The sequence below is a fragment of the Vipera ursinii genome, assembly GCF_947247035.1.
Source record: "Vipera ursinii genome assembly, chromosome: 3".
NCBI lineage: Eukaryota > Metazoa > Chordata > Lepidosauria > Squamata > Viperidae > Vipera > Vipera ursinii.
Window position 1 is genome coordinate 24,460,452 of NC_139516.1, and position 14,765 is coordinate 24,475,216.

The 14,765-nt window shown below is 44.2% G+C and overlaps 1 protein-coding gene across 1 annotated transcript in view; it reads right to left on the reverse strand.

The window, feature by feature from the left end:
• Window positions 1-14,765, reverse strand: part of SRC (SRC proto-oncogene, non-receptor tyrosine kinase) — a 98,964-nt gene that overhangs the window by 38,132 nt on the left and 46,067 nt on the right. Inside the window, exons 2-3 of the mRNA XM_083358825.1 lie at window positions 4,401-4,646; window positions 3,093-3,192 (exon numbers count right to left, since the gene is read on the reverse strand). Of these exons, the coding sequence (XP_083214951.1) occupies window positions 3,093-3,192; window positions 4,401-4,638 (338 nt within the window). The 5' untranslated portion in view covers window positions 4,639-4,646. The remainder of the gene's footprint in view (window positions 1-3,092; window positions 3,193-4,400; window positions 4,647-14,765) is intronic.

The window sequence follows — 14,765 nt, forward strand, 5'->3', positions numbered from 1 at the left end:
TTTCTCTCCCTCCCTCTCTCTCCCTTTCTCCCCCATTCTCTCTAATCTTCTGCTCACCTGGCAAGCTGGCTTCACGCTGTTCTCCAACAAGCTGACACACATTCTTATTGGGCTGGGTCTCCTGCCCTTGGTCTGCCAGTCCTCTTCCCCCACTCAGTGAGAGAGAGAGAGAGAGAGAGATGCTGCTGCTTTCTGCTACTTCCTGCTTCCTGCAGAGACGCAGCAAAGGCAGGAGCCCTGCCCAATAAGCTTGTCAGCTTGTTGGTGAACAGCGTGAAGCCACTTGTTTTTACACACATACACACACACACACACACACACACACACACAGAGAGAGAGAGAGAGAGGGAGGGAGAGGGATAGAGAAGGGAAGTGCAAGTGCCTCTCTCTCTCTCTCTCTCTCTCTCTCTCTCTCTCTCTCTCTCTCTGCAAATGGCGGAGGATGACTGGGAGCTGCAGGAGGCTGAAAGAGCCGCAGGAGGCTCCAGAGCCACGGGTTGCCGACTTGTGGGTTAGAAGGTCTGGTGCTCCACTGGGAAACTCTATGTTGGGATGTTGACAAGTCTGGAATATTTTCAGTGTGAGCCATACCATGTATACTTCAAAGAAATGTATCCTGTCTTTTGCTTTTTTTCCCCACCCAGACTTTGTGATCTACAAAATTTAGGAAGTGAACCCTGTCTCATGTTCCCTCATCCTGGTATCTATAGTGAGTGAGATATAGTAAGAAGGCCATGTCTCTCCCCTTGAAGCAGTCTTCTGATAGCCAATACTTTATTTTTCAACTTTGCAGGTTAGAGATAAATCTCCTTTTTAGTCCTCAGTCTCTAGATATCATTCAGGGCCTCTCCAAATACTTTGCCACTACTGATTGGACCTGACAGAAGGACTGACTTTGATTCTGAGTCCATGTTGTAGTGTTTCAATGAAAGTTTTCTCCTAATGGCCACATTGGCTACTATGCCTCTGGCTGAAAAATGGATCTTACCAGGTTAGTCTCCACAATGAAAGAGCCAGACCCAATTATGGGTCTCTATCTATGGCCTGTGAGAAATAAGCAAGATTAAGTGTTTGGTCCATAATATAGAGGCCATAAGATAGTTTTAATGCCATAGTAGCTAATCCTGCCTTGCAAAATCTCCATTTTGATGTCCCCCTAAGGCTCCCTTAATGGATCTGAAAAGGGCTCCTTAGGGTTGCATCTTTAGGAACCATTGATAACGTAATATTACAGAGTTTCAAAATAATAGAGAATCTAAAGATTAAAAGAGTTTTGTGAAACTGATTTGGTGGTTATCAAATGGAGAATACAGACCTTCAAATCTGCTTAGCTCAGGAGACTCTTATATTGACATAGTATAACAAAATCTGTTTCAAAATTGTAGAATCACAGAATTGTAAAATTGGCCTAAAATAGGCCATCTCATCCAATATTCTTCCATTCAGTGTACTAATCTAGATTAAAGCATTCCCACTAAATATCTGGCCAATTTTTGCTTAAAGTGGTTCACTAAATGAGATCTCACTGCCTATCTTAGTTCTCCCCCATTCTTTAGCTTCATTTTTTCTTTATTCAGTGTTATTAATCATCTTCATACAATAACAAACTAAACATCCAGTCTGGATAAGTTTTGGCTATTAACTAAAATCCTAGTCTCTCTCAAGGTAGGCATTGTGGAAAGAACCACAACACAGCACTTTATACAGAGAAGTATAACATTTGTTACAATGTTCTCTTTATAAGAGAGAAGAAGAAAAAGGGAAATTAATTAACCCACAGACTTTCATTAACGTCTCTTGTTGTTCAAAATAACTTTAAGAAAGAAAGGAGGAAGTCATCAAGCAGAAATTCAAAATAGGGTTCAGGGCAGATGAAATGTTTAGATAGAGGAGTAATGAATGAAAAATATTTACAACAAGGAAGCAGAACGAGGGACCAATATCTGCCCTGAAGAGTTATTTTCTATCTGTTCAATTAAATAGCAAATAATACCACTAATTGGTCATAATATGTTTTAAACAAACAGCATCCTCTTCAGTCTTTATCCTGCCTACCTTTATGGTGATTTTATAAAACAGGTCAGCCTATTCAAATACCATCAGACTACAAGTCCCAGAAATTTGCTAATTGGAAAGTGTTGAGCCTGACAGTTCCCACACACTTCATAGTACACCAAATCGGAGAAGAATAGCAACTGCATATGGTAGCACCCCATTCTTTTAATTTGACTACATTTGCTATTTTTTAAAAAATATGTCTAGATGGAATGCCCCTTCGAACACTATTTTCTGTGTTAAAATCTCTATTAGCATAAATTGGCCTGGACAACCTGTATCTTTCGAAATCATCCAGAATTATAATTCTCAGTATCTCTCATCCTGGACTGGGAAGACTAAAGTTGCAATTTAGTACAGCGGTCCCCAACTTTTTCACCTTGGTGGCCCAGCCTGGTATGTGTGTGTGTGTGGGCGTATGAGTGGCAGACACACATGCATGTGCATAGCTCCATTGGTGCAAGTGATGGGCACATGTGCCCTCCACTCAGGCCAAGGGAGTTTCACATGTGAATCTCCATTCGTGCAAGCAGAGAGTGTTCACACGTGAAGCCCAATTTGCACGAATGCCTTCCGCTCACGTGAGTGGAGCTTCATCTGTGAGCACAAGCGCCCTCCACTCAAGCACCTCTGCTCACGCAAGTAGAGCTTTGTACGTGCAACCCAGTTTCAAACAGGCAGTGGCCTGATAGTGAGCCCAGGGGTTGTGGACCTCGGTTTAGCAGCATCAGACGACATATACATGGTCCACCTTTTTTTCTAAAAAAAATCCTTCAGCTGCTGAATTCCAGATGAATTTACACTGGATAACAAAATTTAACTCATCAAGATCTATTACAAAGATGACCGATTCCAATGGACTTGAAAATTGCTTAGAGTTGCTTTTAATACCCACGCTGCAGATTACAATAAGCACTTTCTACGTAATATATTAGAGAGAAGCTTTATATTTGAATCACTGTAACATTTTAGTAGAGAAAACTGGCTCAACGCCTATACCAAATACAAAAGTTCTTATAGTGACAAAAAGTACTTACGTGTTATTGAGGATTTGGAGGCGTTCTCCTTTTTTGAAAGAAAGATCTGATTCTGTCCGTGACTCATAATCATAGAGGGCCACAAATGTTGTGACTCCACCTGGAACAATATATTCACACAATAAACACCAGTCCACAAGAAATTAATCAGCATTGTTTTTGCATCATGAAAGCATATGTAGTGAATCTTTTTTGAAAGCAACTCTGTATAGGAATCGTTTCCGTGTATTTGACCATCCTCCTCTTCTAGATACTAATATTCATAAGCAAATGGGGCATTCTGCTTCTCCTTTTAATGTGGTCATTATTCAATAGTAATTTTTGGAAATAATTAAACATTGCAATTTTGGTATCTTTACAATTTTGTGTATAGAATCGTAAGATTGGAAAGGACCTTGAAGGTCTTGTTAGGCCAGCTCCTTCCTCGGGGCAGGACCATCCCAGACAAATGGCTGTCTAACATTTTCTCATAAAGCTCTAATAATTCAGTACTTTCAACTCCGGGAGATGGGCTTAACAGCTATCCTGGTTAGGAAATTCCTAATTATTTTGAGTTTGGATCGTTGTATTATTGGAAATACAAAAGTATAACTTCTGCAAACACAAAAGTTAAAAACACGTGGTTGGCTATATTTGTACAACATACTGAATGTGGAGGTTGACCTCGTAAAGATATTAAATCAGCATCTTGGCTACTTAATATCTCAGTGAATTGTGCTAATGCAGTCATTATGTAATACCTATCCAGCCTGTATGCGTAATTTATAATTTACTATTCCGTGAAAGCCTAGAAACTGGGTTAATTGAAGAAACCATAGGGAAGCTTTGAAAGTGCACTTCACATTAATTCAGCCATTAACAAAGAAACCCTTTGATGCAGTTCTACAGAATGAAAAACTTTCTTCTTCTAGACACTACAGTAGATCCAATGCACTATGTCAAAACAGCTGCTTCACTGGTTTCAATTGTCCTCTGCACATGCTGGCATCTATGCAGAAGACGTATCCACCAAAACAAAAAATCTGGGCAAAGAGGTGGAGTTTGCCACAACATTTCAGTTAGAGCTGCCGAGGAAGAGCATTTTGCTTTTTTCCATGATGTAATCTTGTTTTACATGATAGAATCCAACCACAAACTGTGTTGGCTTGCCCAGCCCTAATAAAGCAAATCACGTGAATTTAACTTTTGATGACTACATCCTCTTAACCCAAACCGTAACCCTCAGTTTTAGACATAAAGGAAGTATATTTCTGATGACCAAAATAGTTCTAGATTAAAAGTTCCTCCTGTGACAGAAAACATACTGACCAGCTAAGGCGCCACAGCGCTGAGGAGAAGTGACCATATCTGATGTATTTGATCCCCCAAAAAGCTTTGGTTCTGTAGCTGCATTTCCAAATAACCGACTAGGAGTACGATGAGTTTCTGGGATGGTGGTCTTGCTGGGCGTTTGAGAGGTAGAGCAGCTGCCATGTATATTTTCTGTGGAGTCCAAACTGCGTCTCCGTTGGCTAGGGTCTTTGGGTTTACTTTTACTGCTCCCCATGATCCAAGCTGCAAGAGAAGAAGACCGCAAAAGGGATATTATATTTTTTGCCGTGGGTGGTAGGCTCTTTGATTCTGGAAGACACAACAGATTTTCTGACTTGTTGGATGGCCAGATCAAAAATTAAACCATTAGGATGAAGTGGCTGCTTTAAAAAAAAAGCACACTCGGTTCTGACAATTATTTGAATCTACTGCTAAGCTTGTAAGCCGCCCTGAGTCTTCGGAGAAGGGCGGGATATAAATGGAATTAAAATAAATAAAAATAAAATAAATTTGTTCAGAGCAACCTGAATAGACATGGGAAAGCTTTTATTTTGGTTATTGTCCATAGCTTTGGACTTATTGCTGATCTTTGAAACACAAAGGCAGAAACTACCTCTGTTATTCCCTGAACAGATTCTTACAAATGTTTACTTAAATAACTAGGTTCTGCTTGATTTTCTAGGCTTTAATTTCAGCTTCAATAGGTAAAGAAAAGGTTTTCAAGGACAGAAGAAGGAACTTAAATCTTCCTTTGGATTTTCAAAATTTGGCCAGCATAATCATATGGTCCATTTAGCTTCATAATCTATGTATGCCCTAAAGCTCAGCTGCTCTGGGTAAAAGCTTAAAGTAGGTTCAGGCTTAGGCCTGACTGAGCATATTATTAAAGGCATCTTTCCCAGAGGGTTGCTGCTGAAGCACATTTACCTATGTAACAAGGAGTGAGTTTGACCTCTTCCTGTCATGTTTGCAAGGACTTTGGCTTAAATATAAGATAGTAACAAAAAGTGTTGTAAGAGTCACATCAGTTCCACCAAAGAATAAAGCAAGAGAAGAATTATGCCCTCAGCCCAAAGTAGTAGCAAATTAAGTCAAACATATTGTCTCAAACCACATCATACAGCTAAGGCTACAAAATCAAATAAGAGCGATAGCTTTTCTAATCATGCAATAATGAACATCATCAAGAAATCATGCCTATTTTTTCACTATGCTATATATTTTTTGGCTTTGAAGAGATCCCTAAGCATTTTGAGCAGTGATCTAATTCATAAGCTGAGTTCAAACATCAACCAAGGATTGTTTGTTTCTACTTGGCTTAGCATGATGACTGAACCTATAATCTTTTGCAATGTGCTGATTGCATGGTTGGAATGTAATGTGAGAAGCAAACCAATTGGTTTATTGAATAAACCATAGCTAAATAAACAATGACATAAAAACAAAATATGAATTCAGTTTTGAGATGATTAACCAAGATGATAAAGACAACATGCAATCTATACCCCATTATTTCAACAGACAGTTTTGGAAGATACATTGTACACAAGGATACTTGAAATCCATTTATTAGAGACTGCTACCCAATCACACAAGAATTTTCATGCTAACAACTGCCCTAAACATACATTGTGTATTTATGATCCTGTTTCTCTATCTTTTTGTGTTGGCTAAGTAAGCCCAACACACTTAACTAGAGCACTGAAATTTCTAGGTTTACATAATACATTGAATCATTGGCTAATCAAAGTCCTGGGTTTGCACATCAGGCTAAGCCACACACATAATAAGATTCAAGTTAAACAAGCTTAGTTATAGTATACTGAAGAATTAAACCACTAGGTTTTTTGCTGATCTGTTTAAGCATGGTTCTGTGGATGCAGCCATTCTAGGTTTCTTATATATTCCATGGTATATGCTTTAAAAGCAATTTTAAATTTTTATTTCACTTTGTTTAATGACCTTGCAGTTGATTTCATACCTGGTTTGCTGGTGATGTGAATCAAACATGAACTTTGACTTCTGCTTGCCAGTTTTTAAACAAAATGAGATGAAGTAGTCTGCTATCTCAAAGTCTGGTTTCTCACTGATCTGACGTGGCATAATAATGGAGTCTTTCCTGCAGCTGATTTACTAAACGAGGACAAGTCCAAACAGGTAGTCTTCAGAGAAAAAGACTGAAAAAGGACAAGCTGACTGTTGCAATGAGTTAGATGGTTTTTGTCCTGATAGTAAAGCCATCAGTATGAATTTGTTATAAAGAAACATGGCCAGTATTGTATTATTTTAACTGCATTTACTAGCAAGCAATAATGGGATTTGTTTAGTAAACCTATCCATTGTTGAAGGAATAAACAACGTGGCATCACATTTTACCTCCAGCTAAATAATAAGAGGAACCTAAATAGTTCCGCTCTGCACATTCTGTGGTGAATCCCTAGTTTTGGTAAGGCATGAGTGTGTCCCCAGATGAATGCCTGAAAAGATAGAATGTTTTATAAAAGAGACTTTCCTATGTAATTTCATTCAAATAAAGGCCGAACTGGCATAAACCAAGCTGCACCTTTATAATAGAATATTACAGAATAATGAGGAACATTGGTTTAACCCCTAGAAAAGAATCAGTGAGGAGCATTGGTTTAAATCCTAGAAAATTTTCAAATTGCTGGCTAGATTTAGGATATCGGTGAGTGTTATCACTAATTAGATCAAGGAACTCTCTTTCCCCAAAGCTGGCTTCCCTTCAACTCCCACATTCTATAAAAATGAGAATTGCTCAGAGAAGGAGGAAACAAATAAACATTAAGTTCTATATCTCTGGGCTTTGACTAGCAAGATCCAAATATTATTTTAATTATTTTCCTAGAATTGAACTGAAGGAAGATGTCTTGGGGAAAAAGGCTAAGAACTCCAAATAATAATAATAATAAATAAAACCTTTATTGTCAAAGTACAACATGTGTACATTGAGATTAGCTGAGCCTCCCCCCCCCCGTGGTCTCTCCCCCCCAACACACAGTGACAACAAACCCTCCATCCCACCACACCATGTGAACCACCTACACCACACACCGGCCTCCCAAGTCAATTCTGCATAAGATTATGTCCCATTTAAAAGCCTAACAGCCCACGGATAAAAGCTATTTTTCAGCCTGTTGGTACGGCTGGCTAATATTCCTATATCTCTAGACAACCTAGGAAGCATCTCTAGTGGTAGGGTATTATTCTGTGGAGAATCCTTGAAAAAAGAGATTTATGAGAAAGGCTTAAATTTGCACTCATCCCAATTTATAACACAGGGTATAGAGAGATGTGAAGGTATTGCTGTACTTTAAATAGATAATTATTAAGGCCAGGATGATTTAACGTTGAAGAGGAGCTTGGTGACATTTTGCAGGAAATGCTACACTCAGCCCTGTCACCCTAATTCTTTATTTATAGGGGCATCCTGAGAAATAGAAGTTATGTATGATTTCTCCCTCCTAGCCTCCACTCTTCATTTGCAAAATGTACATTTGCAGAGAAAGTTCTGATCTATCATTTCAGTGGGCTTCAGAATCAAGCAAATTTGTACCAATGACTACAACAGGCATTAATTTCTTCCAGTTGCTCTTAATGCCAAACCTCTAATTATTGACTTCTTGGAGTTGTTGTAAAGCTTGCTTCCAATCCTCCTCAAGGTACTTTTAGCACTTTATTTTTTTGTTAGTTGTGCACTTTGCCATTCAAGTGATACTTGAACCGAAGGTTGTGAAGATGTTTTAAACATAATGAAAATGAGCAAAGCTCTGATGAAAGCATTATACAAATTATGCTAGTGAAAAGAAACAATTCATGCAGGATCCAATCTGGGTCAGTCACCAGGATCAAAGTTTTAGTCTTCTGAGCTTTCAGCCCATCCTCGGGGAACTTCTCTCTCACCAGAATATGTGCTTTGGGGAATTCTAACTGTGGTATTTATGTGCTGCCTGGTTGTATGTGGCTTTTTAATTGTTGATTGGGGAGCTTATGGCCAGTTATTAAGTTGGCTATTTGCTTCCTTGTGCTACCAAATCTTGGCTCCTAAGTGCTTGATAAGCTGGTGGTAAATCAGGACTCCTGTTGATTGACCAGGGGCCTGCTTCCCAGGCTTCAATCATTTCCCTAGGTATTTTTGAACCTGCCCGGCCAACAATTTTAGTAGCTGTGAAACTGAATGTATGTCCTTGTTTTTATTTATTTATTTTATTTTAATTCCATTTATATCCCGCCCTTCTCCGAAGACTCAGGGCGGCTTACAAGCTTAGCAGGAGCCTTCATTCTATGTATATGCCTGCTTATTAGGGCTTTCACACACACCCCAAGCGGCATTATTACAAAGTCAGCTTAATTGCCCCCAACAATCTGGGTCCTCATTTTACCTACCTCGGAAGGATGGAAGGCTGAGTCAACCTTGAGCCTGGTGGGATGCGAACCTGCACTAATTGCAGGCAGCTGGTGTTACTTAAGGAGGCATTAGCCCACTGCTCCACCAAGGCGGATGTGAGGCTACCAGTGAGTTCTCATCTGACCGCTCACTTGTACTTTTGCAACCTAGTGGTTAGCTTCATCCCCAATTGTCCTACACAGTCACAGGGGAGCTGGTAGATTCCAAAAGTTCAGAATCCTAAACCTCTGGTCTTGGTGACCAACCCAGACTGGATCTTCAACATTATCCTGAGACATATATATTTGCCTTTATTCAGAACAATTCATCCCTAATGCTGCTATAAACAACATACAATATTTCCTAATAGATTATCCTGATGGAGTCTTTCTTCCATTTACCTTCCATCAATGACAGCTTCTATGAATGTATATGTTTATATGTGTATGTACTATATATGTACAGTATTTGAATATGTATGTATGTATGTATGTATGAATAACAGAAGAGTTCCCAATTTTTGACTATGAAAATAGGATTATAGAAGTACCATATTTTGGAATCCCTCCCTTGGAAAAATAATGTAAAATGACTGCCCTTGGAAGAAGAAATGCAGAACAAAATAAATCTAGGAAAGTCATAATAATGCCAACTTTCTTCAATGCCTCTTTCATCAGTTTTAAAACACTTGCCAATTCTCTCTTAAAAGGCCATGTTAACACTAGAGCTAGAATTAAAGGATAGAGCGTAAGCTCCTTACACATACACACCACATTTGTAAATCACTGACAGAAGGAGGAGGAGGCTGACTGCTTTTGTGACCTTTCATGCATGAAGAAGGGACAATTCTCCGCTCCACTTCACTAAGTCAGTAGGACAAGAAAAGGAGGTGAAGGTTGTTAGTAGCCCATGGCTATCAACCGAGCTTATGCAGCAAAGTCTTTGATAAAGAAATAATGCCATTTTATCTAGAACCCACAAGATTATCCTGACAGGGAGAAATCAAAACAAAAGACAATCTAGTAAAGCCAGCATTTTTAATGTGGGTAAAATTCCTGAGTTATTTCTTGCACAAAATTGTGTTCCGCAGAGAATCAGGGTTGAAAGACCCCATAAGCACATTCATTCTTGATAAGCCTACAAGATGAAGAATAAGATAGATCTTCTGCCTTAATTTTATTATAGATTCTCCCAAAGTCTTTGACTAGCTGCTGATGGAAAAAAAAATAGGCAAAATTGCCTGGGTCTTGCCTGGCCACAGAATTCGTCCACACTGCATGTTTTACTAGTAACATTCCTCACAACTGTGTCTCTTCTAGGAGTTAGTAAAAGCACTAGCCTTCAAATAGTTATATATTAAGGGAAGAGGAACTACAGTATTTTAAGCCTTATTTGTTTATTTAGTTGGATGTATAGGTAGGTCCTGCTGTGTTTAAAAGGAATCATTTTATTTAATACAGATTTGTCACTAGGAAGTTAGCCCTGACAATCATTATGAGCAACTAGCTATTTCTAATTAAAAATAACATTTTCCATGTAAGAAATTGTCCTCTTCGCCTCCCTCCCTCCTTCTAAACACACAAACACACTCCCACTTCATAAGAAACAAGAGGACAGAGTCAATAAAATCAGCGCACTCTCTGAAACTGCAATCAACAGCAGGGTTATAAATTAGAAAGATTTGATTTGAATCTTTCCTCTGGCTATCTTATTTTATACATAAAACTATGTCATTATTTGTTTCAGTTCCTCTGCAGTTCAGCACTGCAATTATTTATTTATTTATTTATTTATTTATTAGTTTTTATAAACCGCCCTTCTCCCGAGGGACTCGGGGCGGTGTACAGAGGAAGGGAAGGTATACAGAACCGAACAATAAAATAATAAGAAACACTAATGCACACAAACTGGGACCCCAATTAACGCTATCATGCCAGGCCAGCCTGCTGGAACAAAAAAGTTTTTAAGTCGCGATGGAAGGTACGGAGGTCAGGGGCCATCCGGATTTCGGTAGGTAAGGTGTTCCAGAGGGCTGGCGCACCCACTGAGAATGCCCTCCCCCTGGGGGCCACCAGCCGACATTCCTTGAGCGGTGGCACCCTGAGGAGGCCCTCTCTGTGGGAGCGCACAGGACGGTGGGGTGCTGACATCGGCAGAAGGTGCTCCCGTAGGTAGTCCGGACCCATGCCATGTAGGGCTTTGAATGTCATTGTTAGCACCTTGAACTTCACACGGAAGGCAACCGGAAGCCAGTGCAGCGCACGGAGGAGAGGTGTGATATGGGAGTATCGGGAGGCTCCCAAGAGTGTCCGTGCCGCCGCACTTTGCACCAGTTGAAGCTTCCGAGTGGATCTCAAGGGCAGCCCCATGTAGAGAGCGTTACAATAGTCTAGGCGAGATGTCACAAGGGCATGGGTGACTGTACGTAAGGAAACCAGGTCTAGATAAGGCCGTAGTTGGCGAACTAGTCGAACCCGGGAGAAGGCCCCCTTGGTCACAGCTCCAATGTGGTCTTCCAGGGAGAGCTGCGAGTCTAGGAGGACACCCAGGTTGCGGGCCCTATCAGCCGGGGGAAGTAACTTGTCCCCAATGTTAAGCAGTGGGACGTTCTGACTCTCCTGGCTTGCCGGTACGTACAGCCATTCAGTCTTGTCCGGGTTCAGTTGAAGCCTGTTTCTCCCCATCCATTCCCGGACCGCTTTCAGGCAGCGGGACATCACGTCTAGGGCATCACTGATATTGTTAGGAGTTGAGATAAAAAGCTGGGTGTCATCAGCATACTGATGGTACCCTACTCCAAAACTGCGAATGATCTCACCCAGCGGTTTCATGTAGATGTTGAACAGGAGAGGCGAGAGGACCGACCCCTGAGGGACTCCGCAAGCGAGAGGCCTCGGGGTCGACCTCTGTCCCCCTGTCAGCACCGACTGCGAGCGACCCTGGAGAAAGGAGGAGAACCAACGTAGAACCGTGCCTCCCACTCCCAGTCCCCTGAGGCGTCGCAGCAAGATACCATGGTCGATGGTATCGAAAGCCGCCGAGAGGTCTAATAAGACTAGGACAGAGGAATGGCCCCTGTCCCGGGCTCTCCAGAGATCATTCATCAGAGCGACCAATGCCGTCTCCGTGCTGTAGCCCGGCCTGAAACCCGATTGGTACGGGTCTAGATAAACCGCTTCATCCAGGATCTGAGGAAGTTGGTGCGCCACCACGCTCTCAACAACCTTCGCAAGGAAGCGAAGATTGGAGACTGGACGAAAGTTATTCAAAGAGGATGGGTCCAAGGTGGGCTTCTTGAGGAGAGGTCTCACCACCGCCTCCTTCAAGGCGGTGGGGAAGTGACCCTCACTCAGAGAAGCAGAGATGACCGCTAGGAACCAGCCTCGTGTCGCCTCTCGAGCTGTATAGGCCAGCCAGGAAGGGCACGGGTCCAGTAAGCATGTGGAGGAGCTCAACCTTCTCATAATCCTGTCCACTTCCTTAGGAGTTACAGGATCAAATTCTTCCCAGATGACGTCGACAAGACTGTCCATGTCTTGTTCTTCCATCTCAGCCCAGTTGGAGTCCAGACCAGTTCGAATCCGAGCGATTTTATCCAGCAGATATTGACCAAATTCCTCGGCTCGACCCTGCAAGGGTTCCTCCCTCACCTCTTGGTTTAATAGGGAGCGAGTCACCCTGAACAAGGCAGCCGGGCGATTATCTGCGGACGCGATGAGGGAGGAAAAGTAGTTGGATTTTGCCACCCTTATCGCAGCGAGATAAGACCTGGTGAGGATTCTTAGTCGCAATCGGTCGGATTCGGATCGACTGGACCTCCAACGGCTCTCTAGGCCCCGTCTCCGACGCTTCATCTCCCGGAGCTCCTCGGTGAACCATGGGGCTCGCTGGGATCTGCGCCGGGTCAGAGGCCGCAAGGGTACAACTCGGTCCAGAGCCTCCGTGGCTGCCTTTTCCCAGGCTTCCACTAAGGCTTCTGCCGAGCTGTGAGCAGGGGGTGCATGCGAGTCCCTAAGCGCTGCCTGGAACTTATCAGGGTCCATTAGGCGCCTAGGGCGGTACCATCTGACTGGCACCGTGCACCCACGGTGGGGGGTGGCAAGGGGGAAGTCTAGCCGCAGGAGGTGGTGATCGGTCCATGACAGGGGCGTAATAGTTGTGGCACCCCCACCGACATCATCACGCCACCGTCCAGACAAGAACACCAAGTCTGGGTTGTGGCCTCTCTCATGAGTCGGCCCAGAAATTATTTGCAGCAGGTCCATGGCCGTCATGGAAGCCATGAACTCCCGAGCCAGTTCGGACGATCCTCCCAGGGACGGTAGATTAAAGTCGCCCAAGACCATGAGTCTTGGGAATTCAACCACCAACCCTGAGAGGACATCGAGTAGCTCGGGTAGGGCCGCCGCTGCACGATTAGGTGGTAGGTACGCCAGCAGCAGACCCAACTGCGCCCCTGGGCCGAATCTCAGTAGGAGAGACTCACACCCGACCATCTGAGGGACGGTGGTCTCTCGCGGGCTAAGGGATTCCCTGATGATAACTGCCACTCCCCCGCCCCTCCCATGAGCCCGGGGCTGGTGCAGTACCTGGAAACCTGGCGGGCAGAGGTCTACCAGAGGAACACCCCCCTCTGGGCCCAGCCAGGTTTCCGTGATGCAGGCCAGGTCCGCATGCTCACTCTCCACTAGGTCACGAATGAGGTGAGCTTTGTTAGCTGCGGACCTTGCATTCAGGTAGACCAGCCTTAGCATGGGAGGGTGCGCACCTTTGCTCCCGGGTCCTCCGGGGGAGAACAGAGGGTCGGAGCGTCTCACCGCCTGTACAGAGCGGAGATGACACTCCCGGTGACGATACGGCCCTCTGTCTGTGCACCTTCTGCCATTCCCCACCATCCTAGGGATGGGACGTTTGTCAGTACGCCACTGGGTGTTATCGGCGACTGGTCCTCGTTGTACGCCGTCGCGAACGGCCGTGGGCCTGGCATGCGTTATGGTGGCTGGAAGGCGTGCCTTTCCCGCACAACCATAGTCTCCTCCCTCCCCCCTCCCTAACCCCACAAAAAACTTAACTAAGAATTTAATCAGGGGCCTCTTGTTGGGCTTATGCTGGAGGCCCCTGACCCTGCCTGGCCATCTCTCAGAGGCCCAGTGGTTGGGTCCGTCATCAAGATTGGATGTGATGCAGGCGGGTCGCACCCAGGAGAGTGGGGAACCCCTGAGGGCGTGCAGTGCTATGCTAGAGTATTGAACGAGCATAGTCACAGGTGGATCCGGGAAGGCTGTCCCCCGGATGGTGAATTTGCAGGAGGGTCGAGTCGGGTAGGTGCGTATCTGGATCGTCGCCCTGCCACTGCCACTTGGCCGGGCGAACCCCCAGAAGCAGGCCACTCCTCATCCTCTCACGATGGGTTGTGACTCTGCTTCCGGAGGTGGTCCAGAACGTACTCTGGGTGAGGCATACCCCATAGAGCTCTCACCTCTATGGGGTAGCAGGTGTAAGGCCCAGCCACTCTGCCACTGTGGCTAGCACCCAGGCCCGTTATGTCCTGTGGGGAGAGAATGGGGAAAGATGGGTGAGAGTGGGCAGAAGGCAGGATGGAGGGATCCATTAATTGGCGTCAGCTCCGGTGGTTCAGCCGCCCCAAACAGTTCTCTCCCTGATCCTCTGGGCGTTGCTCCCGGCCTATTGATTGAGGACCGTCCAGAGCGTGGTCTCCCAGAGGTACGGGAGTCCCTGGTGTCATGCCCCTGGTGTTGCTGTCTCCGATCAAGGTGTCTCGAGGAGGTGGCTCGGGCCGTCGCCTCCATTGTCCAGCGTCTCCTTTGGTGTGAATCTTTCGGAGGCACCGCCGTCCAGGGGCAGCCCACGGTGGTCGAGACGCCGCACCGCTGTTACTAGCGTCTCTGTCAGGGCCTCTGTCAAGGCCCCTCGGAGGACGGTCGACCAGGGCCCAG